A 17,194-nucleotide genomic window follows, 5' to 3' on the forward strand; every position below is an offset into this window, starting at 1 on the left:
GTCCTGGGCTGAGCAAACTGCCCCAGGGAGCCAAAGCCCTCTCTTTTCTCTGAAGGGCCAACTCCAGCCCATCTGCTCCTGCCTGGTTGGGACTCACATTCCTCTACTGAGTGGAGATGTCCATTAAGCATCAGATGGGTTTTTGAGCTCTCCTTTTCACACTGTGCCTATTAGCCCTGAGCAAGCTGCCCACCCTGGGTGCTGCACAGGCTGAAACTGGATGGCCCTGAGCAGCATCTGGCTGTGCCTGGCCAGAGAGTGGTCACAACACAGAGAGGGAAGGGAGCTAGGGATGTAGAATGCGCATTTTCCTTTCTGGTTGTTGTTTGTTTTTCTTGTAAACCAGCAGGAATGCCTGGTGTTGCCCTGTGCCAGGAGTGCCTCCCTGCTGGGGATTGTACTGGGGGAGGGAGATACCTGCAGATGGGATTCCCTATGGTGACACTCCGAGGACCCTATGTGCAAGGAATATGGTCCCACTTTACAGGATGCACACCAGGCTAGGCTTGCTCTGTCAGAGATCAGCCTTGTTGTGCCACAGGGTCCTGCCAAACACAGGAACAGAGGGATTAGGCAGGTCACTACATGCCCTGGATGTGCCCAGGGGAGAGGACATGACAGGAAAGGAGGGTGTGGAGCAGGATAAGGAAAGCTGCAGGGCTCCAAGGGGAACATTGCTCCACATCCCTGTCAGCAGGTCTCTGGGTGCTAGGTTATGGACAGCTTCTCCTCAGGCCAGTGGACAGACACATTGACTTTTCAAAAGTGACTTGTTCCTTAACCACACCTGGGCTGCAGAGAATCTGGAGCACTTGCCCAGTCTCCCCAGCTTCCTCTGCAGTGCCAGAAGCAGGTGCTGGCCTGAGGAGCCAGTTACATCCAGCAAAATCCCCCACACCCCAGCGGTGTGCTCACATTCGCCCATTGCAGCAGGTGTGCTCTGCAGCGCTCACACATGGATCCATAGCCCTGGAGAAGGACACAGCGGCCTGCCTGCTGCTCAGACAGCATTTTGGCCAGAGACAAGTGTTGGTGAGATGTGCTATGGGCTCCTTGGACAAGGAGGTGGAGGGGAGCAGCTCCCCTGTTCAGAGAGCGTGTTTGTGGCTAGGGAGGAGCAGCCCCTGCGAGGCAGGAAGTGATGTGTGATGAGTGATCACGTTTTAAAGTCCCTTGTGCCAGGGGTGGAAGGAAGGAGAGCAGGATGAGGCTCCGTGTGTCAGACATAGTTCAACCCAATGACCAGGCACACAAGGCTGAGAAAAGCAGCTCTCTCCTCTGGATCCCCAAGGGAATCTGCCCTGGGCAGGCCTGTGCTCCAGGGACTGATGTAGAGGCAGGGACGATTACCCCCCGCCAGGCAAATCGTGCACTTCAGAGCTCCAGTGACATGTCCACACTGCACCTGTGCTGCTGTAAGCACTTCCCTGAACTCCATGAGATGACCCTACTGTTTGTCTGGAAGCCAGAAGAGCCACAGGAAGTGACAGCACCCAAAGGGACCCTGGGCTTCCTGAACAGAGGGTACCAAACAGGGCCAGGCCAAGCACCTGGGCAGACCGGCATCCCTTGCCTTCCTGGGGAGCCAGGCTGGACAGCAACTGTGTCCAGTGAGCACAGTTTGGCTCCTTCACATTTTCCAGGTGATTTTCCGTGTGCCAGCTTTGGAGAGCAGCACAAGGCTAGGCACAAGCAGTGACTTGGGTACCCTGTCTCGTTGCCATGCCAGGAGGCTGCACGGCAGCTCACGGTGCGCATCCCTCCTTTCATACCCGACAGTTTTTTTCATCCCTCCTGTGCCCACCACGTGAGCGTGTCACCTCCACCAGCCCCACACGAGGTTAGGCTCAATGGAGCACCATGGCAGTGCAGCACAAGCACCTCAGGCAGAGGGAACGCTCACAGCCAGGAGACGGCGAGCCGCTGGCCCGCAGCAGCTCTGCCCCTGCTTTCCGGGAAGCGCGGGGACACGCGGGTCGGCCGCGCACACGTGCGCGCCAGAGCCGGCGGGGCGGGCCCGTGGCGCCGCGGGAAAACGCGCGCCTGCCCCGCCCCCAGGGGGCGCTTCCCGCCAGTCCCGCCCGCGCCGCCCCTCCCACCGCGCGTCGCGGGGCTGGGCCGACCCTCCTCGTCCTCGCCCGCCGCAACGATGGCGGCGAAGCCCGAGGGTCTGCCCGCCCTCAAGATGGCCGCCCGCGCTGCCGAGGCCGGGCGCCCCCTCGGGCTGGTGCTCGCCTCTCGGCGCGCGGCCAGCGCCGAAAGGGTGCGCTCCCGGCGTGCCGCGCGCGGGCCGGGCGGCGCGGGGGTCGCCGGGAGCTGTAGTGCGGGGCGGGCGGCGGTCACGTGGCGCTCTCGGCAGTGGCCGCGCTGGGAGCACAGGCGCCAAGATGGCGGCGCGGCGGGGCGGAGCGGTGCCCGCCGCCAACGGGGCCGGGGCCGGTGGTGCTGCCGCCGCGGCCGCTCCGCGGGGCCCGGCGAGCGGCGGAGCCCTGCGCGAGCCGCCTTTCCGCGCCGGCAGCCCCCTGCAGGTAAGGGGCGGCGGGGCGCGGCGGGCCGCGCCATCCCGTGACACGTGGAGGCCGGGGCGGCTCCTGCGGCGGCTGCACCACGTGTGCCGGAGCGGGCCCGCCGCACCGGCGGCGGGCGGGGGTCGCAGCACGGGCCGGCGACGCCTCCGCTGGTCCCGGAGTGGGGCGCCCTTTCTTTGGGTGGGGGAATGGGGTGCCCGAAGCGCTCTCGCCGGCGTGGGGTGTCGGCGCGGGGAGATTATGGGGCTAGGGGTGCCGCACCACGGCCACGGGACCCGGCGAGACGGGTGGCTTGGTGTCCCCTGCGGGAGATGACACCCCGGCCTTGGGTAGTGGGAGACAGGGGGATGCCGCTCGCGTCGTTCCCCGCGGTCCCTCCATCCCGGCGGCGCTCTGTGCCACCTGCGGCCGCGGGGAGCTGGGGCTGGCGCGGTTTGGGACACCGACATCCGCCGGTTTCGGTGGCAGGAGCTCTGGTTGCAGAACGTGGCCCGGGCCGGGGGATGTTCCCCCAGCCTTACAGAAAGCTTAACCACGGGGAGCGGGACTTTATCCCGTAGCAAGAGGTTCCCGCGCCGGGGCAGGTGTGGGGCGCGGCGCTGCCGCTGTCACCGGTCCCCGTGGGCCCCTGGCGAGGCTGGGCTGGGTGCGAGTGCGCTGCTATCTGGACGGGGAGCGCGGGGATGCAGCACCCCAGGAGGGGACGCGGGGGCACCTGTGTTGTGCGTTTGTCGGGATTTTTTTGGGGAAAAAAAGGCTTCTGCCTCCGTCAGGGTCCTCCTGCGTGGCTGAGGGGCTGCGGGGGAGACCCCCCCATCCCGACCTCGGGCTGGAGGACGCCAACCCCTCTCGCCCCTCCCCGACGCGAGCAGAGTGGGCTGCGTACGGGGGAAGAGAGGTGTGTTCCCGCCTGATGTTTTCCGAAAGCAGCTGAGGAATTTACGGAGCATCCTCTGGCTGTGCCGCGCTCGCCGGGCGGAGCCCCCCGGCTTCCCGGGCTTACCCCGCGCCCTTGCCGGCAGCTCCGGCGCTGTAAGAGCAGCCTTGGCAGCCAGCCGGGGACCATGGCCGCCCTGTGCTCGGGGCGTAGCCGCAGCACGCCGGGCACACGTGTCAGCAGCGGCCTGCGGGGGCCTCCGTTGTCCCTTCCGGGGAGCAGAGCAGCGAGCGCAGCGTACCCTGCGCCGGGTGGGTGCCGGCAGAGCTGGTGGCATCGCTTAGACTGCGTCCATTGCAAGCAGTTAGCCCCAGTCCCAGTACCCCGCGTGCCCAAAGGCCACTCTGGGGCTGTGGGCATCCTCCCTTCTCCCCGGCAGTGCTGGTGGCTTGGGCACCGCGTGGCCAGAGCCGAAGCCTGTCCTTGAACATTCCCGTGACCCTCTTCCCTGCAGCGCTGCTTAAAGCAAACACAGGGAGCTGTGAAGGAAGGCACGGCGGGTTCCCCCCTTCCCTCCGGGCTAGGAGTGACAGGGGTCTCTGGCAGGGAGGAGAGCGGGCAGGGACGCTGGAGCAGGCTGGGCTGGTTCGTACCCCCGCCCCGACGCACAAGCGATGCTCAAGTGATGAGGCCTTCAGGAGTTGCCCGTCCCCAGGTGGATCAAAGGGAATCCTGGGGGAATACAGCCCAGGCCGGTGACTCACGGCTGTGAGACTCCTTGTTGCAAGGCGCTGAGTCAAGGGAATCGAGGAAAGCATAGGAGATTGCCCGCCCTCCCTCCCGGGCTGCGGGCAGGAGCCACAGGAAGAGGCCATTTGAGTGGGAGGGTTTTACTTCCCTTCTTCCTAATGTCCAGCACTGATCACAACTGGAAACCTTTTATTACATGTTTTCTTTGGGGAGAGCCGCCCTGTGGCCAGATGGGCAGGGCTGTGCAGCCCCGGGGTGTCCTTCGGATCCCTTTGCTATCTACAGGCAGGGGTCAAATGGTTCCTGCGTCCCTGGGCTGCTGGTGCTCCTTCCTGCTGGCTCCTTCGGTGGCCCGGGTACCTCTGCCTGCCGGTCATCGCTGACTCAGGGTTGCACTCCGGTGCTGGGCGTGTGAGCCTGGATGTCCTCCCAGTATCTGCGTGAGGATTGGTCGGGAATCGCAGCCAGGCTGCGCTTAGAGAGCTGCCAGCAGGCTCTGTGCTGCGCTCTGACCAGCAGCCAGCACTGGTGAGGGAGGGGACTGGAGATGCAGAGCAGGAAAACTGCTCTAAAACTGCTCCATAGCCTGATCTGCATGATGGGGTGGAGTGGAGTGGTGTCCTGGTATCACTGGTGGGCTCCACTTCCAGGCAGAGGGCCCTGGGAGAGGCTGCTCTGGGCTGGCAAGCTGTTTGCTGAGCCCCAAACCACTGTACACTCCTGGTCCTTTGGGCTGTCATGTCACAGACTGGGGGAATTTGGGATGGGTAGCTTCAGAGCATTGCTGTGGGTGTCCTGGCTTTGATTCCCAGCCTGGTCTTGGGGTGCCTGTGTTCTGGGGTTGCAAAGGGCTCCTGGCTGTGCTGTGGCCAGCAGTGCCTGCTTAGTCTTATCAGATAGAGTCTTTGAAGAGCCCCAGGGACCAGGGGTTTGGGCACGTGGCTTTGGTACTGTTGTATTTTAGAAACACCTATTTTGTGAAATGCCTGCTGTCTCTCTGGTGCAGTTTACTGCTTGTTAGAAGAGGATTTCAAAGTATTAGCAGCTTCTCTCTAGGGACAAGATACAATTTGTTCTGCATGGGCACAGGCTCATGCAAGGTGTGGTACTTACATGATACAGAGGTGAACTGCATCATATGTGCATCCCTGAAGGCTCAGCCGTATTCTCACGGTGCTGGTGCTGCTCCAGGGGCAGGAAGATGGGTTGCAGCCTGCTCCCATCTAGCTAGCTTTGGGAGGGAGGTGTACTCTCCCAGGGCTCTGTCCTTGGTGCCCTTATCTTCCCAGCCTCCATTATCTCTCTGCCTAAGCCCATCTACAAACAGGAATTCCCATCCTGTCTCGTGCCGGTGGCACGCCTGCGCTGCTGCTCTGCTCTGTATGTCCTGTGGCTCTGCTCAACTGGGGGCTGCAGCCCCTGCCCTTGCCCAGCATCTGGCTTTTCCTGGCCATCCTGCAGCATGGCTGTGTGACACCCTGGAGTGCAGTGCAAATACTTTTTTGAAATTACCCAAGCATCCTCGGAGGTGGCTGGGGGACAGGAAAAGATGTAGGGTTAGGAATTTGAAGGAGGAAGAGTAACAAAGCTGGTTTGGTCCTGGATTGCAAGCACGGACCATGTCCTCTTGTAGCCTGCAGCAGAGGTATTGGGGTAGGGCTCCAGCAGTGGCAGCTGGCTACACCCCTCTTGCTGACTCCTGCACTTTTGTTATGAGTTTCATAATGGTTTTGGGCTCATCTGAAGCGCCAACAGCCGGAATTGGAGGAGCGCGTGACAGTGGCTGGAACTAGCCTGTCCCCTCCCTGTCCTGCATGACCACTGTGTGGTATTAGGTAGAGCCTGGTGTTTCATCCATTCATCTTTCCCAGTCGTGCAGCTGCAGAGTGAATCAGGCAGAATTTTTCGGTGTGGAGGCATCCTGAGTAATTGGAAGGGTCTCGGGCTGAAAGCAGCCCAGGCCTTTGTGCAGTGGACTCTCCTGAAAGCAAGGGAAAGGGTCCCCTATGCCACCTTCTGACCTGCAGCTGCGTCCCACCTGCTTCCCCTGCGTGTTCAGGGAGCTGGGGGTGCCCAGCCACTGTTTGCAGCAGAATCTGTCGGATGCCCATGTGTACTGTGAGGAAATCAGTGCTGGTAGTGGGGCTGTGCAAAGTGTTTACCTGGCTCCCCATGCTCCTCAACAGTGCTTTTCCCTTGAGGACGATGACCTGAACTTAACATCGTTGGATGCAGAAACCATCTTAGAAGCTGAAGAGATCCTGGGGACAATGCAGAACTATCTTGACTCCTCTGTGATCTCCATCATTGAGGATCTTTCTCTGAGCGAGGTGGGAGCTCACACACAGATGTGGGATGTGGTGGCCAGGCTGGCCTTGGTTGTGGCATGGGTGGGGGTGATGGCAGTGTCCTCAATGTCCAGGTCTTAGGGCTGTATCCCATCGCCCTCTGAGACCATCCCTACCCTTGCAGCAGAGCAAGGCCTGCCTGGATGCACAGAACGAGCTGTCCCTGCTGACTGCCATCACAGAGATCCTGGACAGCACGGATGATGAGACCTTGTCCCCCTTTGATACCATCATGGATGCAGAGCTGCTGACCTCACCTCGTGAGCGGGAGAATCCCTCGGTAAGTTGGGGGACAGATGCAGCCTGACCCCAGAGCCCATGGGAGGATGCTCAGGCAGGGCTCTGCTAGGTTCTAGCATGAGGGTGCCCTGAAGCAGTAGGAGCCTGCTCCCCAGTACCCTGAGAAGTACTCTCGTGACAGTTCCAATGTGAGAGAAGTGCTCTGGAGGGCCATGCCTCCCCCTTGAGTCTTTATGTAGAGCCAGAGATGTGCCAGAGGTTTTGGGGAGCAGCATGTCCCCGATGGGAGCTGCGTGCAGTGTGGGTGAAACAGGGCTGTTTGCTCTTGGGCTTTGTGGGGTGAAGTGTGTGGGCACTGTGGGGCTGGAGATGGCCTGTCCCCTCCAGCAGCATAGACCTGCCACTGTCTCATCTGCTGTCCATCTTTCCAGTTTCAGAAGTTTCTCACCTTATCCCGCCCATTGCTGGAGTGCGAGAGCTCTACCCTGGAACAGCCTAAGGCTCTCAGGCCTTTCAGCAGCAGCGGCAGCGTCTCTGTGGTTGGGAAGGTGAGTAGCTGAGCAGGGGAAGCTGAAGCAGCATCGTTGGGGTGGTGCTGGGATAACTGCCTCTTCTGTAGCCCCGGCCTTCCCTCCTGGCACAGGCATCCTTTCCCTGAGACGATGCTTTTGCAAGGCACCAGTGGCAGTGGGAGCAGGGTCTGCCTCGTGTGGTGGGTGCCAGAGACTGGGGATGCTCCCATAGGAGTGTCAGATTTCCAGCTCTGTTGTGTTTTACTGGGCAGGTCAAATGTGTCCCAGCTTTTTGTCAGCCATGGGGCTATGCTGTAGAGTTGCAGCAGACCCAGTTGGCTGTCCTGGGGGAGTGCTGCCACAAGCCCAGGGACTGATGTTTGCTGTGGTCCCCCTTCCCAGACTGACACAGACGTGGCCTGGGACTGTGCTACTCATGGCCTTGAGGACCCAGTGCTGCCAAAGAAGCAAGTCTGCAGTACCCCAAGAGTGGAGAGGAAGGTGGGCTGGCACCGAGCCCGAGAGCAGCCCCTGCCACAGCGCAGCGATGGGGAGGAAGAAGAGGAAGAGGCTGCCTTGAGCCTGGAGCTAGACAGCAGCATGGAAGCTGTGGATTTCTGTGCGAGCAAGGCAGGGGCAGTGCTGGAGGAGCATGAAGACCCCTGCATCATCAACACAGGTGACGTATCCCTGAGTGAGCTGGTGAAGTCCATGCACCCCTACTGCCTGCCCACCTTCACCGTGTGCCTGGACCCTGACACGGAGCCTGTGGCCAAGGAACTTCTGAGCAGTCCTGTCTTGCTGGAAATTGTGCCTGGAGAGGGAGAGAGTGTGGAGATCCCTGTGGTTCTGCAGCCCTTGACTCCCAACTCCCCTGACCTGGAGCCCCAGCTCCTGGGAGTAGAGGAGGCCACCAAGGAGTCAATCCCAGAAGATCGAGGGGAGTTGCCAGGAGCTCCAACCCAGGAAAATGGATTGGAAGAGGAGAAAGAGGAAAAATTGCCTGGGAAGGAGCCTTCATGCACTACTCCAGAGGCCACCTCCCCGTTGGAGACAGTGGCACCTGGAGCCTCAGGTCCCAACAGCAGCTCCTGGCACAGCACAGAAGCCCCAGCAGGTGGAAAACGTGAATGCTCTGAGAAGGGACGGGGCCGTGAGAGAGCAAGGAAGAGTCGGAAAAAGAAAGCAGAGGAGGACCAAACCAAGCAGGCCAGGCCTGGCAGGGACTGGGTAGCTCACCAGCTCCGTTCTGCTGGCTCTGGACAGCCTCATGTCCAGCCAGCCGGCAGCCGGCAGCGGGCAGAGTGTCCCTCTGTTCAGGTCTCAGACTTCCTGGCACAGCAGCTGGAACGAGCCCGGAAGGAGGGGCAGATGGAGCTGCATGCTGAGCGGGCACCACGGCCCCGGGGCAGGCCTCGGAGCACAGCAGGGGCCTTCCTTCCTAAGAAGGTGAAGCAGGAGCTGCAGAAGGAGCCAGCACCAGAAACCGTGAATATGGTCCTGGAGAAGAACAAGATTCTGGTGTCCTTGGAGAAGACTGCACCAAGTGTGGAGGGGCAGCCAGCAGCTGCACATCCCAGCCTGACAGACCAGGGTGAGGGTGAGGGAGATGTGCAGCCGTCTGCCGAACAGAGCAGTGGGGTCTCGGAGGCTGCCTCTCAGCTCCCAGAGCAGGGTGTTGTGCTGGAGTCTGCCCAAAGCCTGCCAGCAGCAGAGCCGAGTGAGGGCCTGCCTAAGGAAGCCAAACCCAAGGCCCTGAGCCTGCGTGAGTACCGCATCCGCATGCTGCACCGTCAGCCCAGCACGAGTGGCAGCCAGGAAGGCAAGAAGCAAGTGGCCAGCAAGTGGCCCAGTGTCCCTGAGCCTCCAACAGAGCTGGCAGAGATCCCCTGCCTTGTGTCACCCATGCGCTCTGCCACCGAGGCAGACGGTGCTCAGAAGGGACCAGAGAAACCCACCAGCCCTGCTGCTGTCCCTTCTCCTGCCAGCAAAGCTCCCACTGCTCTGACTTCAGCCCCAGCACCTGCCACACCTCCACCACCCCCATCAACACCAATGCCTTTTGTCGCACCAAATGTGCCCCCAGCTGCTGGGGTGGCCCCCACTGGGATGCCGCCAGCCTCCGCCGGTGCTTATGCCCTTTACCCACCAGTGCCTTCCTGGCCCTGCTTCAGTCCGCAGCCCATGGGCTGCCATGGTTTGCCCCCACCACCCAATGCCAGCTCCTCCAGTACTTTTCACGTGGTGCCTGGCCTCCCGCCTCCAGCCATGGCCTGGCCTCCTCCACCTTTGCCACCTCCGCCTCCATTTGGCCCAGGCGGCCCCTATGCCCCAGTTGGGTGGGCACCACCATCCTACTGGCCTGGAATCCCCATGCCGCCTCCGGTGCCTTCCCTTGCATATAGGGACCCTGGAGCAGCAGTGCAGGCTGCCACTGCCTTCCCAGCTGGCAGCCACCCTGGCACAGCCCCTCTGCATGGGCAGTCTCCTGCCACCTCTATGCTCAGCTGTCCGGAGCCACCAGCCTTCCCTGCCCAGTCACCTGCTGCCCTGAGCAGCGAGATGGGGCCTGCAGGTGGCCCGGCCAGGCCGGCGGCTGGCAGGGTGTCAGATCCCAGGAGGCAGGCACGGATGGCAGGAGAGAGCTCCCTCTCCAAGGCCCCTCTGGCTCCAGCCCCAGCCCAGCCCCTGCCAGCCCCCTCAGCTGCCACTGCCCACCCCAGCAGGGTCCCTCCTGCAGTGCCAGGCCCCCAGGCTGTCCCCACCCAGCCTCTGGAGGAGTCCCAAGCTGCAACTCCCAACCAGCTCCCAAAGGCCCCCCCAGCTGCCATCTGCTGCCTGGCAGAGGTGTCTCCTGCCCCTGTTGGGGAGTCCCCTGGCACCCATACCACGGAGAAGGCTGTCACGCCAGGGAAGGAAGCAGAAGAGAAAGCCCTGTTGGAGCCCAAGGCAGCTGCTGGGCAGGAGTTGCCTGGCCAAAAAGCCACCTCCCAGACTGTGGCACCACCACGGAAAGCAGGTCGAGAAAGCAGCCTTCCCACCAAGGCATCCACTGTGCGGCCATGGAGGCACCAGCCACTCCTCAGCCCAGCCCAGCCCAGAGACAGCAGCAAGGACATTGTGCAAGCCTTCATCAGTGAGATCGGTGAGTGGGAGGGCTGCAGGACGCTGGGTTGAGTGTCAGCAGCCAGCAAGGCTGCAGTGCTGCCGGCAACCTGGGTAGCAGGACCGGTTCCTGGCACTTCTGGGGGTGAGGGTGGCAAAGCCATGCCCACAGGCTTGCAGTCTCTTCCCAGTACTCTGCTAGGATGTTGCCTACAATGGATGGTCTGGCCTGACTGTCCTGAAACTACTCCCTTCTGGGACTGCAGAGCTGGGTGCTCCTGTCCTTCTGGGAGATGCACAGCTGCTGCAGGCTCTGCTACTTCTTTTCTTCCCCAGTGTTTGCCCCACCATCCAGGGAGGTTAATGCAGGGGGAGAATGGGTTTGGGGTGCATCACTGCGGTGCTGGGGGAATTCTAGCTGATCTGACTTACTGTGCTTTCTCCCTGGCTCAGGGATTGAAGCCACCGACCTGTCCAGCCTGCTGGAGCAGTTTGAGAAGTCTGAAGGTGCGGATCTGGCATGCAGTCCCCCACAGGGCTTCCTCCATGCCATGCTGACCTCCCTGGGCTGTCCATGCTCCCTGTGTCAGGGTGGTAGTGGGAGGGCTGTGATGCTGCTGCCTGTGGGCTCATGTTACCCTGCCCCAGGTGTTTTGTCCTGTGGCTGTCTGTGCCTCCATCTCCTTGGCCTGTGGAAACACCTGGGGGTCCCTATGGCAACTAAAGGGGTGGTGAAGAGTCTGTAAAGGAAAAAGGACGTACAGCTCTTACCTTCAGGGAGCTGGGTTTCAGGTGCTGTGCTCTTCTGAGCTGTTCTTGGGGTTCTTCGTTGACCCTGTTCTTCAGCCCCACTTGTTGCCACTCTCACCTACCTGTTGTCTTTTCAGCCAAGAAGGAGGAAACTCCTGTACAGCCCCCTGAGGAAAGGCAGCTCACAGGGAGCTCTGGGTGAGTATCAAAACCTTGGCAGTTGGCGCCCAGCATGGAGCCCAGCAGAGCAAGGGCACAGGGCAGCTTTCAGTCCTGGCAGGATTTGAAGTGTGCTGGGGCTGTGTCCATCGCCCCAGAAGGGGCTGGGCTTGTCGCTGGACTGGGACAGAGCTGGCACTTAGGGGGAAAACTTGAGACAAGCAGTGATGAGCATGACCAGGCTGTGCACGTTTTATCCTTGCAGCTCTCTGGCATCCTCTGTCCTCATGAACTGGGCAGTGGGGCAGATTGAGTGGGTGCCCCAGGTGTGGGGAGTGGGGCTGGGCTTTGCCTGCTGTGTTTGACAAAGCTCTTTTCCCATTCTCAGGCCTGAGACCCAGCAGGATGCACCAACCCAACAGGACAGGAAGCCCCCAGATGGCCTGCAGGCCTCTGAGTTGGCCAATGTAGCAGGTAATGAATATTTGGGGCAAGGGAGGGTAGTCTGCCATGTCATGGGAGGGCTGTTGTATGTTTTGGGGGGCACCTTGGGGAGTAAGGGGGGCTGGGATATGAGGGAGCCCCAGCTGGGTGGGTTGCAGTGAAGGGCTGCTCTTGTAAATGTTCTGGTGCTCTCCCAGGCCTCACGCCCCCAGCAACACCTCCTCACCAGCTCTGGAAGCCTTTGCCTGTTGTCTCACTGCTGGCCAAGACCAAGTCACCTGGGTCCATGCCCCAGGAAGGGTCCCAGAAGACAACCAAGCTGATGAAAGCCAAGCCACTGCCCCCAAACAAGATCCAGGTGAAGAGCATGGTGCCAGCCCCTGCCAGCACAGCCCCCAGCCACGTCTGCTCAGGAGACCATGACTACTGCATCCTGGGTGCACCACAGCCCGAGAGCAGCAATATCCCTGGCACGCAGCCCCCTGCCGAAAGTGGCTCCCGCTGGAATGTCAAACACCACCGGGACATCACTATCAAACCCATCTCCTCCTTAACCAAACGGACGCTGGACCAACCTGAGCCCACCCCACCAGCCCCTAACACCACCATGGGGCACAGCCCGGAGCCCCTGGGGATGGCCTGCCTAGCTCCCCTGGATTATCGGACTACCATCCCCAACAAGGCCACCACTGGGTGCAGCAGTCCCCCCACCTCAGTGCTCCTGTCTCCAGCTGCATCCCCCTGCCGGGACCAGGAGGTGCAGACTCCCAGTGCTCAGCCCAGCCATGCTGCTGCCAAGAGGTCCCTGCGCTGCTACCGGAGACCCCAGGACTCACCCAGCCCCTCAACTGACAGCTGGAGGGCTGGCCGGAGCCGTGCCAGCCGTTCTTTCAGCTCCAGTTCGGATGGAGCTAGTGAGTCCTCATCTTCATCTTCATCCTCATCCTCCCGATCCCGGTCACGGTCACTCTCCCCACCTCCCAAGCGGTGGCGAAGGTAAGCAGTGGATTGTTGCTTGCTCTTGGGGCAGTGTCTTGGTTTGAAAAGACAGGTGTCTGCTAAGGAAGGCAGGAACCTCTCTTGAAATGGAAAATGTAAACCCCCTCCCTCCAAATTATAATTTTGAAATTAAGGGGCTCTCAGGCAAAGATATGGGAATAGGAATAACAGTTCTTTCCTAGGAAAATTAAAATAAAAATGCAGTAAAACACTGACAGAGCACGAATACAACCTGACACTGTGCTGGTCAGGGTGTTGGTAGCAGTCCAATTAAATGGTGGCTGCAGCCCTCCTGGAGTGACAGGTGTGGTTCTGTTGAAGCAGTGATCCTGTAGAAGGGTGTAGTTTTCCTCTGAAGGGCCAGTGGTGGTGTAGATGGGCCTGGTCTTCCTCTGGGAATCCAGTGGAAAAAGGCTCCCCTGGATTTCCACATACCAGATTTTTCTTTAGGTAGGAATGCTTGGCTCCTCCCCCTGGGTGGAGCATCTCACAATGGGATGATGTAATTTTATGCAGTGAGTGTCAATGGCCCATTAACTGAAGATATTTCTCTGGATGGAGGATGAGTCATGGAAGAGATAAAGAAAACTGCCCCACCTGGTTTTAACAGAGGATATGCCCCCAACCCCCGGAGTTATGAGGGCAGGGTCATGGAAGAGATGAAGAGCACTGCTCCACTTGGTTTCAACAGGTGGTGATAGAATACATACTTCTGGTTACATCTTTCATTGCAACCTAAGACAGGCAGTTGTCCAGTGGCCGGTCTTTAGCAAGAGCCCAGACACATCTTTATGGTCCTACAAGATGGCTGGATTTGATGTTTTTGTCCTTGTGTCCCTTCTGAAGACATGTTTGGCTCACAGAGGGTGGGGGAGCTGCAGCAACACCCTGCCCATCCATTTCTTGCTGAAGCCCACATCTGGGCCCATATGCCTGCAAAACTACTACTGAGCCAGACTTCCTTACTCCTTCTGGAACATCCAGACCATGTTACAAGTCCTTGGCTGCATCTTTGCTTTCAAGGGCTGCTGCAGCCCTTGGTATAGAAATGAGAGGAGCCACAGTGGAGCTCTCCAGGGAGCTGCTGGAGGCAAGCAGGGAAAAATCTGTCTGGCCTGGCTGCCTTGGGGGCTCCATGTTCTCCTTATGCAGGTGGCTGTGTAGGAAAGTGGGACACCTTGGACTCTGTGGAATGCATTTCTTTCGGAGTCCTTGTGCATCTGAGTGATGTGCAGCCTGTCCCAGCTGGGCTGGGAGGCACTGGAGCTGGTGAAGGGTTTCTCTTTCTGCTGTTCTCTTGGTGTTCAGCCAGTTCTGGAGACGTCCCTGGGCATGAGGGGCCTGTCCAAGACCCCTTCACTGATGGCCAGTAAATGCAGAGGCTGGAGCTGGAAAGGGCAGGTATAAAAGTGCCATGTTCCATGGATGTGCAGCTTGGGGATTGTCAAGCAACACGTCTGGCAAATCAGCTGGCCTTGTGCTGGAAAATGTCCCCATGTACTGTGCCACCCTGATTTGCTGTCCTCCAGGAGAATATGTGGCAGAGCCAGGCAGCATGCCCTGCCAGGCCTGGGTTTGCCCATAGCAGGGACCACCTATGGCCAGCATGTTTGGAGAGGGACTGTGCTCCTGGCTGGAGGCAGCACAGCTTAATCCCAGATGTGTTTCGATCCTGCTGTCCTTAAGCTTTCCCTGGCCCTGCTGTAGAAGCTCTTGCAGTCTCTGTTGACATGGCTGTTGAGCAGGACATGGATATAGTGTTGTCCTATGCATCGTGTGGGGCTCAGCACAGAAGTCCCAGCCCTTTCTGGGCCCTCCCAGGCAAAGCCCTGTGCTTCACAGTTCCCCCATGATTATTTCTTGCTCTTCAGAAGCTGTGCCTCCTGTGAGCCTGCTCCTTTTCTCTGTGGCATTGGGAGCCTAATGGAGCAACATTTCTGTAGTGTTGTTGCTGCCCTGGCAATCTTGGGCAGAGGCTTCCCCATCCTGGGGATAGGTCCTGTCTGAGTGGGATGCTGGGTACCATGGGGACGATGGATATCTTTTTCTGCTTTGGAGCCTCATGATGCTGGACAGAGGGAGGGCTCAGCTGTATCTCTCCTTCCCCCAGGTACCGCTCAAGATGTTCCCACAGCTCCTCCTCTCGCTCCAGCTGTGGGTCGTGTGGCAGGTCCCGAGACAGGTCCTCATCCTCATCATCAGCATCCTCCTACTCATCCAGGTCGACATCCCGCAGCCAGTCCCGTTCCCCCTCGCCCCGCAGGAGGAGTAACAGGTGGAGAAGGTGAGTGTCGCCATCCTGCAGGAGTGTGAGCTCTCCAACCCATCTCCCAGCCTCCTGTGGAGGAGGGATGGACCCACTCCTTCAAGATCTCCCTTGTGTTTGGAATCACTCTTCTGACACCCCCATGATTCAGTAGCTCATGTGTCTGGTTTATGCCCTGACAGATACAGTTACGATGCACAGGACCACTACCAAAGGCAGAGGATCCTCCAGAAGGAACGTGCAATAGTGAGTGATGGAGGGCTGGGAATCTGGGACTGGAAATTTGGGGGTCCATAGCCCCTCTGTCACTTCAAAAAGCTACGGGGGTTCAGCTTTGCCAGCAGAATTTCTGGGAGGCCCTGGCCAGGGCACAGTGTGGTGGGAGGCCATGCAGGGAAGGGTGTTCTATGTGAGTGGTCCTGCTCATGGATGGGGCATCCCTGTCCGCAGGAGGAGCGGCGAGTTGTGTTTATCGGCAAGATCCCCAGCAGGATGACACGGTCAGAGCTGCGGCACCGCTTCTCTGTGTTTGGGGACATTGAGGAGTGTACCCTGCATTTCCGCTCTGAGGGGTAAGAGCTGTGGGAAGATGGGTCTGTCCCTTCAGGGATGACTCCTCTTGGCCCTTTTCCCATTACTCAAGGAGATGTTGCAGACCAAGGGGGGGACAAACATAACTGTTGCTGCTGATCTCCTCCAATGTCAGGGATAACTATGGCTTTGTCACCTACCGGTATGCTGAGGAAGCCTTTGCCGCCATCGAGAGTGGGCACAAGCTGCGGCGCCCAGACGAGCAGCCCTTCGACCTGTGCTTTGGTGGCCGCAGGCAGTTCTGCAGGAGGAACTACGCTGACTTGGGTGAGTTGCACAACCTCGAAGTTGGGGGTTGTCCTCCCTGGGTCCTTCTCTTCTTTCCAGAGGCATAGGTAGGAGTCCCTGTCCTTGGGGTCAGTCAGGGTTGGCAGCAGAGCCGCATCTAGGAACTGTCCTGCCCTGAAGGATTGAATGGGGGCTCCCTGTCTCTCCAGCACTGTGTTGGAGGCTGGCCCAACTCCAGGTCTAGAGGCTGGCAGGTGAAACAAGATACGTTTGCTGTGGGAATGGCCAGGACTATGCCAGTGTTTCCATGGGCTCAAGACAGCCTCTTCCCATCTCTTCCAGATTCAAACCGTGAGGATTTTGACCCAGCTCCCGTCAAGAGCAAGTTTGACTCCCTGGACTTTGACACTCTGCTGCGGCAGGCACAGCGCAGCTTGCGGAGGTAGCGGCAGGCAAGGCGGAGCACCCGCCCCCACTTTTATACTCAAATACAAAAGGCAAAAAAAGTATGGAGAGAGAGATGAGATTTTTAATAAAATGAAAAAGGAAAAAAATTTGTTTTATAACCAATATTTAAGGAGGATGGGTCATTGGCCTTCAACTGGAGCAGTCCAGGCAAGTGGCAGCCTGGGCTTGCCCCAGACATATAATAAATACGGATGCTCAAACAGCAGCACTGCCTTGTTTCCTCCTTTGCGTGGGCTATTCCCAGGTGTGCGCTTAGGCTGTGCCCCCCTCAAGACCCCAGGGACTCTGCCTGTGGTACGGCCCCATGAAATGTCGCACAGGTCGTGGACTGGGCACAGGAGTGGGATGTCTGGGGAGAGTGGGGCAGGACTGAGGTCACCGAGCGCGTGACTGTCACCGTGGCAGCCTGCAGTGGGGCCTGGCACGGAGTCAGTGCCTCTTTGAGGACCCCTCTGACAGTCTCTTGGGCTCTGCTGGCTGCAGGACTTGGCACCCCGAGGCTCCCAGCCGTTTTGGGCCCACCTGCACCACCCGCAATGGCCACGGGGGGGCAGTGTAAGATCCTCCACCGGCGCTCCCGGCTGTGGGCTGGGAACGGGCTCTAGCCCTTGGACAGAGCTCGGGCAGGGCTCTGCTGGCTCCAAGCCCGTTGCTCTGTGTGCCTGTCCCTTTCGAGCCTGCTCCTTGGTATTGCTCCGGCTTGCCAGAAAGAGAGGGGGGACATCTCATCTCTGGGTTTCCCCCGAGGGAGAGGTGTTTGTGTGACTGCAGAGAGATTACAGCTGTCTGCAGTGGTATGGTGCTTGGCAGGAAAGGATGGCCAGTGGCACGGAGGGATGGATGACGCCTGTCTAGGCCCACTCAGTGCATTGCAGCTCATGGAGGAGAGGAGCACTCACAGGCAGCCCCCAAGGGAGCATGCTTGGGCC

At 59.6% G+C, this 17,194-nt stretch overlaps 1 protein-coding gene across 2 annotated transcripts; it reads left to right on the forward strand.

Annotated features, from left to right (window-relative positions):
- The first annotated feature begins 4,398 nt into the window (after positions 1–4,398).
- On the forward strand, positions 4,399–16,470 carry PPRC1 (PPARG related coactivator 1). Of its 2 annotated transcripts, XM_053983745.1 has the most exons (13): positions 4,400–6,485; positions 6,628–6,783; positions 7,175–7,291; positions 7,658–10,400; positions 10,814–10,867; positions 11,248–11,308; positions 11,658–11,743; positions 11,911–12,709; positions 14,823–14,996; positions 15,161–15,224; positions 15,429–15,550; positions 15,685–15,836; positions 16,140–16,470. In XM_053983745.1, the coding sequence occupies exons 1-13, from the start codon at positions 6,162–6,164 to the stop codon at positions 16,241–16,243; spliced, it is 4,956 nt and encodes a 1,651-aa protein (XP_053839720.1). In that variant the 5' UTR covers positions 4,400–6,161; the 3' UTR covers positions 16,244–16,470. The 2 variants fall into 2 exon arrangements, with proteins under 2 accessions (XP_053839721.1, XP_053839720.1); XM_053983746.1 differs by lacking the exon at positions 10,814–10,867 and having other exon boundaries at positions 4,399–6,485.
- The last annotated feature ends 724 nt before the right edge of the window (positions 16,471–17,194 follow it).

Source organism: Vidua macroura, chromosome 8 (genome assembly GCF_024509145.1).
Source record: "Vidua macroura isolate BioBank_ID:100142 chromosome 8, ASM2450914v1, whole genome shotgun sequence".
Taxonomy (NCBI): Eukaryota; Metazoa; Chordata; class Aves; order Passeriformes; family Viduidae; genus Vidua; species Vidua macroura.